Source organism: Parasteatoda tepidariorum, chromosome 10, assembly GCF_982258835.1.
Source record: "Parasteatoda tepidariorum strain Cologne lab strain chromosome 10, Ptep-v5.0, whole genome shotgun sequence".
In the NCBI taxonomy this organism is placed as follows: Eukaryota; Metazoa; Arthropoda; class Arachnida; order Araneae; family Theridiidae; genus Parasteatoda; species Parasteatoda tepidariorum.
In genome coordinates this window covers 18,109,266-18,129,941 of record NC_141764.1, presented here as the reverse complement: position 1 = coordinate 18,129,941, position 20,676 = coordinate 18,109,266, and the positions used below count along the sequence as shown (strand labels likewise).

Below are 20,676 nucleotides of genomic sequence, written 5' to 3'. Positions count from 1 at the left end.
GTGGCCGGCAAACTCACCATCGATACCTCGCTTGCCCACATATATTTGCCGCTTTCCAATCGCAAAAATATCGCATGCCATAATTTTCCTAAGCCTGATTCAGACTGCCTGTTTAGCTGCACATTTCTCTATAATAACGCCTATTCTTTACGTACCAAGTGAAAGTCTGAGTCTAAGAATACAAAATTCTAGTTAGAAGTTTTGAAAAAAAGAATCCAAAAGCATCAAAATTGCCTTATTTATGAGTTATTCTCTGTTCCTTATACTCACTGAAAGACTACAATTTTAGGGCGCCCGCTAAGCGTCGACAAGGCATGTCACATCTGTTCGCTGCAGAAATATGTCTCGAATCCTCACATCGCGTCTGCAGAGACGCTTCATAAAGCAAACTAATTTTTCGAGGCTGGGTGATCTTTATCTTAGAAACATAACACATTGCTTACGGGGTTTTCTTTATATCTTCGCTACACTCCCTCATGCTCCTTAGAATTTGAACTAGCTATTAAAGTATTTCGAGAACGAATATTCTCGATGGAGCAAGGGCCTAGAGTCTATTCCCGGAGTCGATTTCCTTAAGGGTCTCTCAATTTCCATTATAAAAAGCAGTCACATTCTTATTCTGCACCTCAAGGTGGTAAAAGGGTGAACACCAGTCCATCAGGTGGACAACGCAGACAGAGGGAGCTTTAGACCGAAGACGACGATTTGCCGTTGCCTTAAAGAGCTTATTTGAACGATTGAAATTCCTTCCGATTTAATTTTGAGCCAACTGTTTTTGAGCTCCCCATTAGTAGCGAGGAGGAATCAGACTCTGTTCTAGAGAACTTTAACGACTCATTTGGAGTGTCATAAAAGGAATGGACAAAAGAAGCATCGGTACTAACTGAGCAATTTTTAAGATTCACAGGGCAAAATGTAGGGGAAAAGATGAGTGCAGCAAATGTTACTGAGCTTACTAGAATAGCTCTCAAGTACCAAGAAACAGTCACTAGGCAAAACGAGACTGTCTCACACTAAGGGGCTTCAAGCAGAAGCAGAAAGAGCACTGAATGAAATGATCAGCAAAAAGACGAAGAAATTGCTCAAAACGTATGCTGAAATAGCTAAAAGTACATTGCGAGCCAGAGTTCCCAAAGTCAAGTCAAAGCACGTCCTCATTGTGAGGCCCAAGACTGACTGCACGTCAGGGGAAACTGAGAAATCAATTGAAGCATACATCAATCCCTCAAAACTCCAAATTGAAGTGAAAGGCCTTAGGAAGGTTATTAACGGTGGAATAGTGATTCACGTGGAGACCAAAAGAGAGATACTAATACGTAAAGACTAGTACAGATGGCAGAATCCCACATCTCATTTCCATATGACTCACTGGAAACTCTAGTATTTTCAATCTCTCACGCTATGTAGACTACATTCCATTAAAATCATTAAGCTGTATTCCATAACTAAAGCTTCACAATTCAGCAAGAGCTGTACTGTCTAATGTCAAAGCATAGTATTGTTCTTGCGACATCATATTCTTTCACTTTAATTACCCTACATAATTGAGTGAGTATAACTGTAGCAACCCTGTATAATAAAATAACCTAGCTAGGTGACTAACTTTAATTGAGAAACACCCGACGTTACAGAGAAGAAAGTTTGGGGTTCTGTCCTCGCCTTCGCCACATCTTCATTGACATCTATTCACTAGTTTAAAATACACTTTCCTAATGATCCAAAGACGGACTAATAAGAACCAAGTCACAAAAACTTTTTTATTCACGAGATGAAATACTAAATACACTAAAATCGGCAGTGAAATCCAATAATGATTCAATAACTGATGGCTTAAAAAAAAAAGCATTACCGAAAGTGAAAAATCGTCTGATTACGAAACTCAAGAATTTCGATATAGAAAATCGTTATTTACTCTCAAATTACAAACTGCAACGAAACGAAGGTCCCCAAAGAATTAAAAACTAAAAAAGAAAAGAAAAACACCAATTTTAGGAACTGCAACACAGCAAAACTAAGAAAACGAGACTCACGTATCAGAAGAAACTGTTGAAATCGTAAAGGGAACTTCCCACGTAAAAGTGGGGAATAAGAATTTTATTTTCCCTTCATCAGTAGTCACTGGGGAATAACTAAGTCTATGGGTAGTGATTAGGGTGGATTCGGAAGTTCGGGATCACGGATCCTTCATTGCACCTCTGGGAATAGGGATAAAAATCTAGTTCAGATTTCCTCATGTTAGAATAAAAATGCCAAATGTTTATTTGAAGGCTTAACACTTCATTGAGAATCTGAGGACGAAAGTTGAGAAAGTAGAGTTGAGTAAAATAGAAAGTTTTATTAAGAAAATTGCCAATTACAGTGTTTTGGCAAATAATTTTGAAACCACAGTCTCATTTGCCAGCTTTATGTTTATTTAAATACATGGGTAGTCATAAAATAACGAGAGTTATCTTATGACTGATAAGGATAAAAAGAAAAAAAAAAGAGAAAAATGAAGAAAATTAATAAGAGTTTTATTGTTTTATTTACTGCGCATAAGCTGCAAGTATATAGAACTCATATAATTTGCTTCGGCTACATTGATACAATATTAGAAAGCACTTCTTTTTACGGATAAAATCGTGTGAGATGATGAAGAGATTTCATATTTTCATTTTTTTTTTTTTTGTTTGTTTGCCGGCTTTTTAATATATATTTTGTAAATTTTTAAAAAAATTTTTTTATTTTAATAATTTTTTTCTACTCTTATATATGAATCAATAAAAATAAATTATTTTTAAATAAATAAAAATAAATTAGATTTTCAATTAATAAAAACAGTTAATTTCGAGCAGAGGTATAAAGAAATTCTAGAAAGAACAGGCCTTTGTCTTATATGGACAAAGTAGTTACGTGGTATTCTATAATGAGATTTATGTACAGCAACAATCAAACGAAAGAAAAAAAGGTTCTACCTCTCTTTTGATATTTTTAAAGCAATTTAAACAGATTTTTTTACAAGATGAACAATGAAATTGACATTTTCATCGAAATAAAACACGCAAAATTTTAATTTACATCCGACAAAAATAGTCTTCCATTGTTATACCACAAGATCGAATAAAATAAGTGCCCTTCAATACAAAATGAAAATAAATAAATTTTAAAGAATAAATAAAAGTTTTAATTTAGAGATCCCCAATGTTTATTTTCCGTTCCTTTTGTTGGGAGTTCATTTTGATTCCTTGTAATTTTCTTAGAATGTTTTTTTTTTTTTTTTTTTTTCGAATTTCATTTAATGAGTCCCGCGTATTGTTTCGTCTCTCCAGTGTTATTGTAATGAGAACGAAATGGATATAATCATTCTAAGAAGAAATTCTATTTAAAAGAGCTTGTTTTAAAAATAGAATCTTTTGAAAAGTAGTTTTAAACGTTTTTCACGGAAGAAAGAGAAAGATAATTGGCCGACGTCTAATTTCTTTTTAAGAAACGAGCGTGGCACAAGAAAATGAAAAATTATAATTTTGTTCAACTATTTAAAAAAATTAATAATAATGAATCAAAAACATGCGTTGAAAATGATTATAAATATTGATAAAAATTTAATTTAATCACGAAATACAATTTTTTTGTTTGTTTGAGTGTTAGGATAAAAATCAAAAATGAAAGTAGAGAAATTTTAAAATACCACAAAAATACATAACAAATCCTCCTTAACCTAATAAAAAATTTGTAAAATGGTAACGTTTAAGCTTGCTTAGAGTATAAAAACTTGTACAAGACTATTTTAAGTAAGCATTAGTCGTAAAAATTGTTAAAACCTTTATTCAAAAATAAAATACAATAATTAGCATGATTAGAATTAAAAATGAAAGTAGTAGAATGTTAAACCATGATATAAACAATAAATTCCCTTATATCTAATAAAAATGTGTTTATGTAATTACTGAATAGCTAATTAAATGAAAATAAATTTTTCTTATAAATATGCAAAATGGAGATAATTTTAAAATTGAACTGTAAAATAAAGAAACGCTTTTCTAATAAAACTCTAAAACGCATACAGATTACACTAATTAAACTATAAAATCGATAAGTATTCTAACAAGAAAACTATAAATTGGAGATATATAGTCATGAAACTGTAAAATGTATCGAAATATTGCAAATAAAACAATAAAATGAAGACGCATTTCTGTAAGAAATCAACAAAGAGAACATTATAAAAGCTGTTCACTCATATGATTATAAAATGAAGGAAATATATTTCCCCAATGAAACTATAAAATGGAGATATATTCCATAAATAAAACTATAGAATGTTGATATGTCCCATCAATCAAACTATAAAAGGAAAATATATTCCACCGATGAGACTATAAAATATAGAAAAATATCGTTATATCGCAAATGAAACTAGTCAGTAAATAGTCAGTAAAAAACTCATCCAGAAATCTACAAAATTGAGACATATTTCTCTATTAAAATTATAAAAATGGAGATGTAATCCAAGAATAAAACTTTAATATGGCAATATGTTTCACAGATGAAACTAATTACAAAAGGGATTTATCAATTATTTAAAATAGACAAACGAATCTAAAAATATTATTTCACACTCTCACGTTACTTAAATAGTAAAAAATAACTATGAAAAAGGCTCTTCCCTGAAGTTTAGAGTGTGCAGAAAATTACTTTATCTTAGGAACTATAAAATTTATATGAAAACATTAATCACGACTTGAAATAATGTAATTAAGATCCATGTTAAAAACACTGACACTTATAAACATCAAAAAGTAAATAAGTCATTATTATGCTAATTTCAAACAAGCAAAAAAATATGTTTCTTACTGGTCAAAAATTCCCTATCTCGCCAAAAGTGAACACAAAATAATTTATTACGCCAGTTAATTATAAGCGAGCATAATTGCATCCTAATCTGCATAGAGCTCCAAATTAATAACCTTAATGAACTAGATTTTTAAAAAATGTAGTTTTAGGTGCCTGTAACTGACACTTGGAGCAATTAATTATTAAAGTGAAAAAAGGATAAAAAAGGAGAGGATTAATTCATTAAAGAAGGTTCTAGTAACAAAAATTCAAAGTCGAATAAGATTAACTCCTTTTTTTTTCAATTAAGAAATGTTTCAAGAGTTGATACTTGAGAAAGACTCAAAAAGAAAACGATGAAAGTTTTTTTTAACTGCAGTTGACAGATTTTTGTAAAACAAGAACTTATTTATGAGATTAAAAAAAAATAAAATTAGAAGACTTTTTTAAACAACAAATTATTTTTCGAAAATAAAACTTAGTCTGGTAGTTAATCAACGCAATAAATTACGCAACCTTTGAAAAGTGCTCCCCAAGACGGAAATCTGTATTCTTTTACTGAGAAAATGTCGCTTAAAAATACAAATTCAAAAGAGTGAGAGTTGACTATTTGAATTCTGCAAAACGCGAATATGTTTATGAGATTCAAAAGATTAGAAAAAAAACATCCTTTTTCAGCAATAAATTATTTTTCGAAAATAAAACTTCATTTAATAGTTAATCAGTACAATAAATTACGAAACCTTTGAAAAGTGCTCCCCAAGACGGAAATCTGTATTCTTTTACTGAGAAAATGTCGCTTAAAAATACAAATTCAAAAGAGTGAGAGTTGACTATTTGAATTCTGCAAAACGCGAATATGTTTATGAGATTCAAAAGATTAGAAAAAAAACATCCTTTTTCAGCAATAAATTATTTTTCGAAAATAAAACTTCATTTAATAGTTAATCAGTCCAATAAATTACGAAACCTTTGAAAAGTGCTTCCCAAGACTGAAATCTCAATTCTTTTACTTTTGTTGGGAAAGTGTCGCTTAAAAATCCAAATTCAAAGAGCGAGAGTTGACAGATATTTGAATTTGTCAAACATTTCTATTTATGCGATTAAAATGATTAGGGACTAACACATTTATACGCAATCTGTTTTATCTTTCGGTCATAAGACTTAGTTTGGTAGTTCATCAATAAAATACAATAAATTACTAAAGCCTTAGTGCAGTGCTTCCCAAGACAAATTTGTGTTTTTTTTTAATGATATTTCGATATTATGATATTTCGTGGATAATTATGATATTTCGTGGTACAAAACATCATAAATGCAACAATTCAAATCTGTATCAAGAGTTGATATATTTTTGTAAGACACGAACTTATTTAAGGGATTCTAAAAGTCGTACCTTCACTAATTTTAAGTAGTGATTAAAGAAAGGGATTAACGCATTCCAACATCTTTCTTTCTCATAAGGCAATATTTAAGTAAGATATTCTTATTTCCTTACATAGCGAAGAATTCAAATTATCAATAAAAATGATATTCACATAACACCTTGATATTCAATAATAATGAAATGATACTCACAAAAAAAGTTATATGTAAATTGTACCTAAGAAATTATAAGTAATGTAATTCACCTAAGAATTACATTTAAGGAAAACTGTATTTTTAGGTCAACGTCCAACTGACAACAAAAGTTTGTTATCTCAATACCCAAAGGGTTAATTTAACAAAAATATTTGGATCAATAATTTATTTTTGAAATTACACTATTTTTAACGACCAATTAATTTACTTTAAACATACACTTTACTTTATTTCATAAAATCGAAACAACCGCTATTCCTATCACTCAAATAATAATTTTTCAATTAGCTAGATATTTGAGAAACGAAAGTAATCAGCATATAATACATTAATTAAGCAATGCAAATTAGTAATTTCATTACCTAGAGCTATTTTATAAAAGTGATAATAGGGAATAAACCAAACTACAAAAACAAATACTTTTACTTTTTTACAAGCTAATAACAAGAAAAAAGTAACCAAATTGCATTAAAATTACATATAACAACACAAAAGGCGTCAATAAAATCAATAATTAGCTATTATATCTTAGAAATAAAAAAAAACGCAAAAGGCAAAAAGTTTCTTCAATTACCCCCGAAGCGAATAGTTTTCTTCTAAATCAATTATACGATTTTTCTCCCCTTCCCTTTTGGAATGTTAGGGTAACACGTAATTACTAAAGAATCGAAGCAGAAATCACTAATCGTTCGAAATACGGTTTTCTTTAATTACTCTTTAATCAGAATGATTATTAGGGGATAAGACAAATTAATTACGCTTGGAAAAAAAAACGTGTGTTTGCTTTCTGTTTTGTCTGAGGCTTAAATGTAATTCGTAAAAAGAAATATTTCTTTCCTTTTCGAAACAATTAAATATGTAATTTTGTTTTCACCCAGTAAGACAAACGATTTCAGGAATTGTCATTTAAATTTTATCCGATTTTTAAAGGAAGAAAATAAAGTTTAATTGACAGCTTATTTTGGTACATATAAACAGCTTTTATAAAAATTTTAATTACTTAATCTTTCAGAGAGAAAGCTCTGATGAATTTTTTTTTATTTTTCAAATTTCACTCGCAGAAAAATTGATTAACATTAGCATCGTGTAATTTACACATAAAATCCAGAATTTTCTTAACCATAAGATCTCAGAAAAATCAGTTTTAAGCAATAGTATTGTATAATATATAAACGGTCATAAATGTAGGAATTTTTTTTAATGACATTCTCTGAAAATCGTTCTTAATTATAAAATCATGTAATCTGCATTCACATGAAAGTCACAATTTTCTTGATTACACTCTCAGAAAAATCGGTTCTTAACAAAAGTATCGTGTAATCTACATTTCCGTAATATTTGAAATTTTCTGTACTACATTTTCAAAAAATCTGTTGAATATTCAATTACAGTACATAAAACGGTAAGATATTATCAATTTGTCGCAATCTTGATTAAGTGTTAAGTTGAGTTGTTTGAAACAAACTGTTGTGCAATCTTTACTCTCATAAAAATCAGTTCAGAATTACTGTATCGTGTAATCTACACTCTCATTGAATTGAAATATTTCTTACTACACTCTCAAAAATATCGGTTCTTAACTACGATATAGTACAATATACACTCTTACATAAGTCGGAATTTCCTTAAATACACACTAAAAAAACCAGCTCTTACTTACAGTATCATGATATCTACTAAATTTGAGATGAGCCCAGGGGCTCATTCGTTTACTGAAAAAAGACTGCCGGCTCGGGCGGGCTCAAGTTCATGTCAAAATTTTAATTTTTTTACTACTTTTAAGTACTACGCTTGGTTTAGTACTACGCTTGGTTTAGTTATTGAGTATAAAATTCAAAATTTATAAGGTATACAAATTTATAGAGAACTGCTACTTCTGGTTGTTAGGCAAACGATAATTATAATTGCGCTAATTATTTTCGTTTTTAATTTTTGTTTTAGTCATTTTGAGACGGGCTCAAGTTCATGACAAAATTTTCATTTTTTTTATTACTTTTAAGCAAACGCTTGGTTTAGTTATTGGAGTACAAAAGATTCAAAATTTATAAGGTATACAAATTTATAGAGAACTGCTATTTCTGGTTGAGAGAGGCAAACGATAATTGTCATTGCGCTAATTATTTTCGTTTCTAATTTTTGTTTTAGTCATCTTGAGACGGGCTCAAGTTCACGATAAAATTTTCATTTTTTTTTACTACTTTTAAGCAAACGCTTGGTTTAGTTATTGGAGTACAAAAGATTCAAAATTTATACGGTACGCAAATTTATAGAAAACTGCCACTTCTGGTTGTTAGGCAAACTATAATTCTAATTGCGCTAATTATTTCCGTTTTGAGTTTTTGTTTTAGTCATCTTGAGACGGGCTCGATAAAATTTTCATTTTTTTACTACTTTTAAGTAAGGGCTTGGTTTAGTTATTGAGTATGAAAGATTAAAAAGTTATGAGGTATACAAATTAATAGAGAACTGCTACTTCTGGTTGAGAGGCAAGCGATAATTGTCATTGCGCTAATTATTTTTGCTTTTAATTTTTGTTTTAATCATCTTGAGACGGGCTCAAGTTCATGATAAAATTTTCATTTTTTTACTACTTTTAAGTAAGGGCTTGGTTTAGTTGAGTATGAAAGATTAAAAATGTATGAGGTATACAAATTAATAGAGAACTGCTACTTCTGGTTGAGAGGCAGCGATAATTGTTGCGCTAATTATTTTCGCTTTTAATTTTCGTTTTAGCCATCTTCAGTTTGTCGTGTCGCTTTTTGGTTCACAGATTAGCGATATAAAAGGTTGCAAGTTACCTCGTTTATGCATCAAAGATGAAGTGACAAGGCCGTATAATTTGACCTTTATCCGACGTATATCTCTGAGTAATCCGATGTATCTAGGACTCGGATTAAATTTCTGCTGGCTCGGACATCCAAAAGCGAGCACGAGCTCATCTCAAGTATCTACTACTACAATAAATTCGAAATAATCATATATACCCTCTCAGAAAAATTGGTTTAATGTTCAACCTTAATATCGGTACTTAAAACCATACCATCTTGAAAATGTGTTGCCACTTGATTAAGTGTTAAACTGAATCAAATTTTCGTTCAAGTCAAACCATAATATTGTGCAATCAACACTCCCAAAAAACTTAACATTTTCTTTCTATACTCTCAGAAAAATAGGTCAAACATTGAACCTTAATATCAGATCATTTTAGGTCCATATTTAACAGTACGATTGCTGTACATTAAAACATTTTTAAAAAGCTCATAGAAATATCTTAAAAAATATTATTTCGCTAAAACAATTTCCAAAGAAGGAACAAAATTTGTTCTAAAATAACGTAATTATAACCACACAAAAAATGAAATTTTTGAAATACTTTAGTTAAAATATAACAGTGATAAAAAACTTTATTTCATAACAAAATTACCTCACCCGATAACATATAATAACTAAGTTTGATCAAGGAAAAATATTTAAGAAAAAACGTTTGAAAAACAGAAGATATTTTTGATATGACGAAGAAAAAAACATTTGAAATCGTCACACACTTTAAGCCGCAAATTCATCATAAGAGAGTCGAAATTTATAAAACAAAGTTGCAGCAATTTTTAAGAATTAGTTAAACAAGTCAAAGCATCGAAAAAAATCTAATATTTTACAGTCGACAGATTCAACAGTTTTCTTGGACGCTGCGAAAAGATAAAAAAAAAAATTATAATATAAAACGCAAGCATCATCTTCCAAAAAAAAAAAATCTTACCCAGAAAAAAAAATGTTCTTTAGATTTTTACCCCACTTGTACTTCCATATCTTTTCAACTGTGTGTGTTTTATACATAAAAAGTTCTTTTTCCAGTGAATAGAAGAAAAAAAGAATATTTTTTTCGCTGACACATTGATCTCTTGATACAGCTTTATCATAACTGATAGAGATACACATCCAGTGCCTCCCTTGAAAATCGATCTTTCGGATTTAGAACAAAAAAAAATTGAAAAGAGTGATGATATTCCAAAGGATGGTGTGCTGAAATCAGCGATTTTTAGATAGCTCTGCTTTTACTTTGGACACGGTTTCTGGTTTTGCAGATTTTCACGCTCAAAAGACACGATTGCAGGCTTCAAATTTTTGCTGCTTTTTTTTAATTTCATTAAAAAGAAGCCTCAGAAAATAAACATTTTACAGTATTACACTTCACTTAAGATATGGATGATAATGAATTTCAAGCCTATTTTTTAAATAATATCAAGACTCAAAAAAAGTAAAGAAAAAATATTCAAAACTCCTGGTCCACAGCTATACAACAACTCATAAACTTAAACTTTTTTAAATATTCATGTACAAATGAATTCTCCATTTTCCTGATTCGTACCTTCATTAATTCACTGATTCACTAATCTACTAATTCATTGATTCATTACACTCATTCAGCACTTCCTTTCTCTCCTTGCTCCAATAATTCACATGATTTTTTTTAAAAATTTATTTTATCACTAGCGTTGTTGTTGACTTATGCCATTAAGGCAGGGGGGGGTGCCATTGTTCGTGTTTCCCAGTGGCGCCATCATTGGTCAAGAATTCGACTTCTGCCACACCCATACGTCACGCCCGTTTATAGGGTGGATCCATTCATAACATCCATTCATTTATCCACAGATCGTAATTTTTGACCTGAATCAGAGAACGATCAATCTCCAATTCAGTACCCCCAGAGGTATTGATTTGCTATGGGAACATGGAGGACTTTGAGACTCGACAGATTTAACGTGCATCGCTAGCGTAGAACTGGTGATACACATTGGATTTGCAGCTATACTTTTAAATTTCACAAATCTGTAATCTTGAACCCAACTTGGAAGACGAGGGAATTCCTGGATCAATCACTGGAGCTACGCTGCCTACGTGGTGAATATTTGCGACCACGTTGATTGAAAAGTACACGTAGATAGTACTTTTCAATTTCATAAATCTGTAATTTTGAACCCAACTTGGAAGACAAGAGTATTCCTGGATCAATCATTGGAGCTACACTGCCTACGTGGTGAATATTTGCGACCACGTTGATTGAAAAGTACACGTAGATAGTACTTTTCAATTTCATAAATCTGTAATTTTGAACCCAACTTGGAAGACGAGGGAATTCCTGGATCAATCACTGGAGCTACGCTGCCTACTTGGTGAATATTTGCGACCACGTTGATTGAAAAGTACACGTAGATAGTACTTTTCAATTTCATAAATCTGTAATTTTGAACCCAACTTGGAAGACAAGGGAATTCCTGGATCAATCACTGGAGCTACGCTGCCTACTTGGTGAATATTTTCGATCACGTTGATTGAAAAGTACACGTGGATAGTACTTTTCAATTTCATAAATCTGTAATTTTGAACCCAACTTGGAAGACAAGGGAATTCCTGGATCAATCACTGGAGCTACGCTGCCTACGCGGTGAATATTTGCGACCACGTTGATTGAAAAGTACACGTAGATAGTACTTTTCAATTTCATAAATCTGTAATTTTGAACCCAACTTGGAAGACAAGGGAATTCCTGGATCAATCACTGGAGCTACGCTGCCTAAGTGGTGAATATTTACGACCACGTTGATTGAGAAGTACACGTAGATAGTACTTTTCAATTTCATAAATCTGTAATTTTGAACCCAACTTGGAAGACAAGGGAATTCCTGGATCAATCACTGGAGCTATGCTGCCTACGTAGTGAATATTTGCGACCACGTTGATTGAAAAGTACACGTAGATAGTACTTTTTAATTTCATAAATCTGTAATTTTGAACCCAACTTGGAAGACAAGAGAATTCCTGGATCAATCACTGGAGCTACGCTGCCTACGTGGTGAATATTTGCGACCACGTTGATTGAGAAGTACACGTAGATAGTACTTTTTAATTTCATAAATCTGTAATTTTGAACCCAACTTGGAAGATAAGGGAATTCCTGAATCAATCACTGGAGCTATGCTGCCTACGTGGTGAATATTTGCGCTACGTGGAAAGTAAAACCACTAAAACCTCTCCCGGTTAGGTAGGTGGAAAGAATAACTAAACCCATCAAGGGATTTCTGGCTAACTCTTCCTTTTTCACAAAGTATTTTACCTCAGCACTGTGGTAGGAGAGAGCAAGATGCAATAGATGGAACGACCAATCATCACCTTAAATCAAACCGGAGTTGAGTCATCAGAAGGCGAGGCTAATATCCCTCTTGAGCCATCCCTTCCTTCCTTCATTCATTCACTCTCTAACTCATTTTTTCATTCGCTATATCTAGAATAATACTATAGAATAATAGAATAGGTCGTAATAACAGTAGAGATAGGAACGCGTAATTGTGCACTAAGCAGTAATGAACAACCTTTTGCCGAATCAGCAAAATATTTTGTTTCTGTAAAAACTTAGGTTTGAAAATCTAATATATTCATATTTGGATATAAAAATATTCATATTTGGATAAGTTAAAACTTGTTTTATTTCTAAAGCATCAAAAAAATTTCATTTCAAGAGTCACTTTCGTTATGACTTAAGACGCTTAAAAGATTTTGCAGTAAAAGTGATAGCAAATAAATTAAATTAGAATTAAATAAATACTTAGGCACTATAAAAAATTTTTTTGTTTTTAATTGAAACAGGCTTTGTAATCAACATTTCTAGCTATAAAAATGCATCTTAAATAGCACTACATCTAAGACACGCTTTGATAAAAAGAATTACTATTTAAATTAGAAAACGTTTAATGTTAAAATTTTAGATAATTAAAAACTATGACGAAAATGCTTAAAGATATTATGATAAACATTTCTGAAATAACTGCAGCTCTGCAGTTATACAGTGATCATTCAGCAGTAATCGGTTTACAAAAAAAGCAGTTCATTTTCGCAGGAAAATATCAAAACTGTTTATTTATTTAAGATAAATATAAATATTTTAAAGACAAGAAGAAAACCCTTAACTGCTTTTATAAAGAATTTGGAACTCTCCCTTTCTCGTAAAAAAAAGGAAAAAGAATATAGATTAGATAAAAATTTAATAATCGCCTTCAGGACAAAAATTTGCATAATTGCATTTCGAGAGACTTTTTTTTCTCTTCCTCTTTCTACTTTTCAAAAACGTCATAATTTTTTTGCTTAATACAAAGATATAAACGCATCTTTTAGATATGAGTTTTAGAAAAATTTAAATATTTATTTTAAAATCAAATAAATCTTTTCCTTTATTTACAGCAGGAAGTAAATGAGTTAAGACTTTTCAAGACATTTTTAAATAAATTTCGGAAACAATTCTCAAAAGCGACAGTCTTAAATTGGTCATGTTTTTTTGATTTTTTTAATGTATTCTTCCCTTTGCTTAAACGATTTGATATTTCTTAAACAATTAAATTAAATCTAATCTACGGTTTTATTTAAGGGTCGTATATTTCCAATTTAAGTGTCATCATTAAATGTAACGCCATGAAAATTTAATGCAAATTAGATTAGCATTCAAATATTCATGTTTTTTTAGGTATCCGTTATAGAATTTCAAACAATATATCTATGGCGATTTTTATATTCTATAAATTTAAAAATATTTATAAGGATTTCCAGAATGCATTTAAACATAATTATTTTCCTAAAATATCGAAACAATATACCTATTATTAATTTCTATATTATTCTTAAAATGATCTCCTTATTCCATAGATTTAAACAATAAATTAAAAATAATAACCAGATTATTTCTATGATGATTATCAATATATTTATAGTAATTCTCATATTATTTTTAAAATTATTTCTCCATTCTGTAAATTTAAACAACGTTATTTTAATGATTTTGGTATTACAGTACAGGACCTGTTATCCGGAAATCAGAAAACCGGAAAACCAAAAAACCGGAACGAAATTCGATAAATTTTCCCGCCATTTAAAAAAAAATTTTTTTTTCCTCATAAGATTTTAGGATTTTTCTTTCTTTTTTGAAAGATGTTTACCTTACCATCATTTTGGAAATAATCATTAGTGTATTACTTCATCGTTTTTTCTTCTTTTTAAGATTATTTCCAAATTTTTTTTTTTTTTTAGTTGGGTTTAACAATTAAAAAAAATGGCTTTTTGTAGCGATTCAGAAAACCGGAAAAATCAGTTATCCGGAATAGCGATGGTCCCGATCATTCCGGATAATCGGTTCCTATTTCAACAATGATTTTCAAAATTTAAAAAATAAAAACGACATATTCATGATGATTTCCATAATATTCCGTTAATGATTTCTATACTTCATAAGTTTAAGCAATACCTCTATAATAATTTTCGTATTACTGGTATTGAGAATTTCACGTTCCATTTATTTACGTAATATATCAATCATGATTTCCTAAAATAATATTACAGACAATTTGCAGTTGTATTGAGGGTGGGATATTTATGATTTGATCGTCATTAAATACACCACCAATACATCCTGTTCAAATTAGAGTGACATTCAAATATGCATGACATTCAAATATGCACGACACATTTAAGTATATATAATATAGAATGTTATTGTGTCAAGTGGGATTTTGATACACAAATCTTAGCCAAAATATTTTTTATTCAAATATTTTTATTTTATATATACCAGCATTTTATAACTTTTTTAAATAAGAATCTTTAACAACATTGTAAAAAGCTACATATGCAACATATTGCACAATAATTTTATTTTGTAGCTTATATAAGGTAAGGTTAGCGAAGCGCTCCATTTCTTACATTTTTCTGTTGCCATTTTTTTTTCTATATGGATGTTACTCTTTTCTGCACTGTTATAAAATTAAACTTATGCGAACTTTGCACTGAAAAAAGAGAGAAAATGAAGTTTCTAATTGAATTTATGAATTTTTTTTTAATTCCTAAACTCAAGAATAATTATGCATTTTAATTTATTATTTTTTAAGCTATTACTTTTAATTTATTATTTTTTATTTGCTATTTTACTTCATTTCGCGAAGTTATTTAATAAGCCCAAACATTAAAAGACCCCGAAAAAGAACGCTAGACATTAATAGATTAAAGATTATGTGATAGAAAATATATAAATGTTTAGGATTCTGTTGTTGTTGTTGTTCGTTTACGTCGCCCTAGAGCTGCACAATGGGCTATTGGCGACGGTATTTTGGATTCTGAGAAACGAAATTGAGAATAATTTCTTTAAAAAACAGGTACCGTTCCTATTTTCAAAAACCTTTTTCGCAATCATTTTCAATAATATAACATAAGTTGACAAAAATACAACATCAAAGATATGGTCGTAAAAAGGGTCGTATCAAAGATAAAAGCGAATAAAATCGTACTCACCCGCAAATCCGTCACGGCAGATGCAGGTGTAGCCACCTTCTTTTCTGATGCATGTACCATTTGGTCCGCATGGACTTGAAAAGCACAAATTTACTTCTGTGTCACATTCATACTTGTGTTTCATTCCTGTGGAGAAAAAAAAGATATAAACAGATGTAAAACAATTGCAAAACAGTTTTCACGAAAGAAATTTAATTATTTATTTGGGAAAGTATTACATTGGTGAAGTATTACATTATTACAACAGTATATCTGCAGTGCACAAACTACGTTATCAAAATGAATCAAAATTGAATTGCTTACAAGTAATCGACTAAATGTAATCAAAATTTCTATTAACTGTTAGTCGTTATTACGGGTAATCGTAGCTAATCGTAACGTCGATTACGATTGTGAACAGATTTATTACTGTCTGAACTGTACATAAGTATAACGTAGAATGATGCATAATGTACATGATGCATAATGATTACAATGATGCATAATGATTATGAGTAATTTTCTAAGGTAGAAGGTGATTTTACTGGATCTTTTCTAGTCAGAATGAGAAAAGGAAGAGACGTTATATATTTTAGTTAAATGACTTTTTAATTCCCTGTCGTTTCACATGATTATTAATCATTATTTTAATCTCTATCAGAATTGCAATGGTTAATTGCGATGAAGTGTAACCACGATTACATATGATTACCCTGAATTATTTGTAACGTAACTGCATTTTGCGTTCAAAGCACATTAAAAAGATAAACAATTAAATTAAAAGTTTAAAAAATTCTTTTAAATTTGAAAACTTTTCCAATTTTTTTTCACAAATTTAAAAATTTAAAATATTTGGATCACTTTTTTTACGAAGTTTATAAGATACAGTAAAACTTTTGTGCCTGATCAACAACATTTTTTTCTGGTAATTACAGACCACTATTCTCTTTTCTTTTCAATCAGCTTTTACCAAAGAACACCCTGATAACAGAAACAAATTTCCATATTATTTAAATCATACGTTATTTTTATAATTAATAACGATGTAATTAGTGATACCTTAACCACTTCTTATGGTTAAGTCCCTAAAGTGAGAAATTGTAATAATGGAAATTATTACAGTGCTTTTAATGAAAATTATAAAAAATAAATAAATAAAAAGTATTAAGCAAATAATATTTCGGTAATATAGGAATTAAATTATAATATCCCTTGACATGAAAAACACGCAATCCACCTCATATAAACAAGATTACATAATAAAATCGAAGGAGCTTTCTATTTAAAAAAAAAAAAAAAGGGTATGCCGGGATAGAATGGTTGGTAGGGCGATGACTCCATGTCCAAGTTCGATCCCCGTAGGCCGATGACTCCCTGCGTAGTAAATGGTAACTAGTGCATGTTAAATCTGTCTGGTCACAAAGTCCTCCATGTTTCCATACAAATTATACCTCTAGGTACTGAATTGGAGATTGATAGTTCTCTGGTTCAGGTCAAAATTACGATCAGATGTATGATTGGGGCCGTCTTAGAAACGGGTTGTGACGGGTGTGTGGTTGAAGTCTTATTCTTGGCCATAGATGGCGCCACTGAAAAACAAGAAAATGCACCTTCTGCCTTGGTTTCACAAACAGGTTTGCGGGATTGGCAAGTAGCATTAAAAACGACAAAAAATGATACGTTTTTATGATTTTGGTTTCAATACATACATTAAAAAATTTGATTACAGCAAACGAAATAAAAAAAAAACGAAAAAAATTCTACTCAAATCCCCCATGACGAAAATTACATTTAGATTGGATTTTTAGTAATTCCCCTTAAATTGTATTAATTCTCAGAGAGATATTTTTTGAGTTAAATAAATAAGCATTTCTATAATGAAATAAATATTACGTAATTGAAAATCACGGATGATGACAGTGTCTGAAAAGGAATTCAGCCTCAGATGATTGTCATAGAAGAGAATGAAAGTTTTTTTAGAGAACGATAATTCATTTTGTAAACACGTAATACAATCGAGGCAGAACATATTTAATAAAACAAATTATTCTCTATTTGATTTTCAACGACTAAATGAAAGCTTACAAGTGTTTGCAGAGGAAGACACTACAATTGAGGAGACGCAAAAAGAACACTTCAGAACGTTTTCCCTTCCAATACAGATTATCTATTCGAACGCACAAAGCAATTTATCGATACAGAACACTTGACTTTTTATTTTTTTGCCAATCTTTTCCGCAGTCCACCCTTGCCTCTAATCATTCATATAGGCAACCATAAAGCAAATAAACGGGGGCGGCAATTTTAAGGGTCAACAAAGCCGAAACTTTATTTAATGTTTTTCTTTTTTCGCAATTTTTATTTTTTATTTTCGCATATTCTCCCCTTCGCAAATAATCAGCTAAAAAGAAAGTTGTGCTATCGAATTTGCGTGAAGTGCTCTCGCAAATCGATTGACAGAGGGGTTGAGCGATTGTTTAATCGATGAAAACTTAATCGTAGATGGCAGTGATCGAACATAATGTCAGGAGAAAACAGAAATTTTTTTTCCTCTTTTCCTTTCAGTTCATCACTTACGCTTGTTTTTGTTGTGAGCATTTATCGGTAAACAATCGTTTTAGAATGAAGTGAAAAATCGCGGGTGTATTATTTATCCCGGAAGAGGGGAATAAATAAATCAGATATGTAAACTCGACGGATATCTTCCGGCAAAACCGATGAAAACTGGAAATATTCATGAGCTTTAACATGCATTGTGAAAAGTTGATCTTTGGCTTGCAAATATAAAGTTAAATTGTTAGGACAGAAAAAGAAGGGTATTGAATGCCAAGCATTAAGCATACTTATTTTTATATTCTTCAATTCAACTTTGAATACATCAATAACTATTTATATTTAGCGGAAAGGAACTTAGAATGATTGCTAGCATAAAATAATGATTATTTTGATTGTATTTCTACTTTAAGTATACTGTTGAAATTTTCATTCTAAAATTATGGTAAAATCCGATTAACCGTAAAGTTTACGGTAAAGAACATTTTTTTCCTTTATGGTTTTGAAATCATTTACAAAAAGTATGGTTATAAAACCATGAATACAAAACTATACGGTTTTTTTAGCGATTTACAACTAGCATTTTTCAAAAATGTATTAAAAAATTTAATTATTTAAATGGACATAGGAGCTCGGCTTTTCCTAAGGTAATGGGCATTGGAGAGTGCCGGACACTGGAAATTCGTCACGTGTTGAAGGAAATGGAGAAATATTGTGGTGTCAACACTAGGACTCGATTTACAGATAGGCCCGCTAGGCTATGATATGTTTGCAGTTACAAAGAACTAAGTGGCTTCATTAGGTGGTTCTAGTAGGTAAGATAAAATTCTGGTTATTTAACCGTATTAGGTGAATAAACAGTTTTGATTAAATATGGTAAAATAACCCTTCAATAAATTGTTATTTAACCATTTTTTTCGAGAAATCTGAAACAGCTCAGATTAAATTTGGTTTATGAGTTAAAAATAAAAAAATACATTATAAAATAATAAACCAATTAATGGTATAAAACTTTATAAAGTCCGGCGAAACAGAGGAAAAGCGAAAATGCTTATGTACTATAGGTAGTATACTATAGATAGTGAGAAGTTTATTTATTTATTTTTTTTTTTTGGTTTGCAAACAGAAGTTAAGTTACAAGGATAGAAAACGAAGGTTCTTTAATATCAAGCATTGCAACTTATTTTTATATTTTAAAATACAAGACGTTGAAAATGTCAATAACCTTAAGCGGAAAGAATTTTTAGAAAGATTGCTAACTTAATACGGTGATTATTTTAAGTGTTCGTCCTTTAAATTAACTAGATATAATTTCAAATTGATTATTTGATAAAATTTAATCAACATTCAAATAAATAAATAAACAAATAAATAAATGAAATAAATAAAAAATAAATGAAACAAATAAAAAATAAATCAATAAACAAAAATAAATGAAAATAAAACATTTCAAAACTTCTGATAATCCGCAAAGCAGATAAAAAGAAAAAAATGTTAATCAGTTTTACTAAAGATAGAAATTGATCTTTGGGTTAAAAATAAAAGTTAAACTTTTAGGATAAAAAAAACAAATCTATTCAATGTCTAACTCTAGGCATTGTGATGACGGAATCAGGTGTAGTTGGAAGTTATATGATACAATCGACTAATTGAAGATTGTGGTGAAAAACAGGATGATAAAAAAAAAGACAAAAAGTGATTGAATTGTTCTCAACTGACAGTTAGGAGAATGGAAGAAATCTAAGATTGGTGATTTATCGCCAAAATAACATTGCCAAAAATAAAGCCCCCCCCCCAATTAATATTAGGTTTGAAAATACTTCTGGTGATTGCGAATCGCCAAGAAGACTGTGAGAATTAGTATAACCATGAAATTGAAACATATTTGTGATAAGAAATAAAGAATAAAGAGTTATAAATAGATATTTTTTTCCGATTAAGAGCGACTGTGAAATTATCAGTCTACATTAGTATTGAATTAAAAAGTTAGCCGTTACATTGATCCATAAGAAAGGAATAAAATATTTTATGCTCGCTTCTTCATAAATTTTAATAAAAATTAACTAGTTGATTTAATTTAATTAAAATTTGGGAAAGAATGATTTAAAAAAAATAAGAAATTAACTAATTAAATAAAAATAAGAAATTAAATAAGAAATTAAATAAGAAATTAAATAAGAAATTAAATAAGAAATTAAATAAGAATTAAATAAGAAATTAAATAAGAAATTAAACAAGAATTAAATAAGAAATTAAATAAGAATTAAATAAGAAATTAAATAAGAATTTTAGAAATTAACGAAATTTTAAAAGCTAGGAAATATGTAATGTCTATTGAGGCATCACTGGCATATTTAATAATTTTGCAATACAATAAACTGAAAACATTGAAAACGTCACTAATTTTTTTTTATTTCTGGCAAA

At 29.9% G+C, this 20,676-nt stretch overlaps 1 protein-coding gene across 2 annotated transcripts in view; it reads right to left on the bottom strand.

Moving 5' to 3' along the window:
* stan (Protocadherin-like wing polarity protein stan) overlaps nt 1–20,676 on the bottom strand; it is a 420,791-nt gene that overhangs the window by 137,798 nt on the left and 262,317 nt on the right. For both annotated transcript variants that reach the window (XM_043041038.3, XM_043041047.3), the window contains exon 5: nt 15,721–15,846. In XM_043041038.3, coding sequence (XP_042896972.2) covers nt 15,721–15,846 — 126 coding nt within the window. The remainder of the gene's footprint in view (nt 1–15,720; nt 15,847–20,676) is intronic.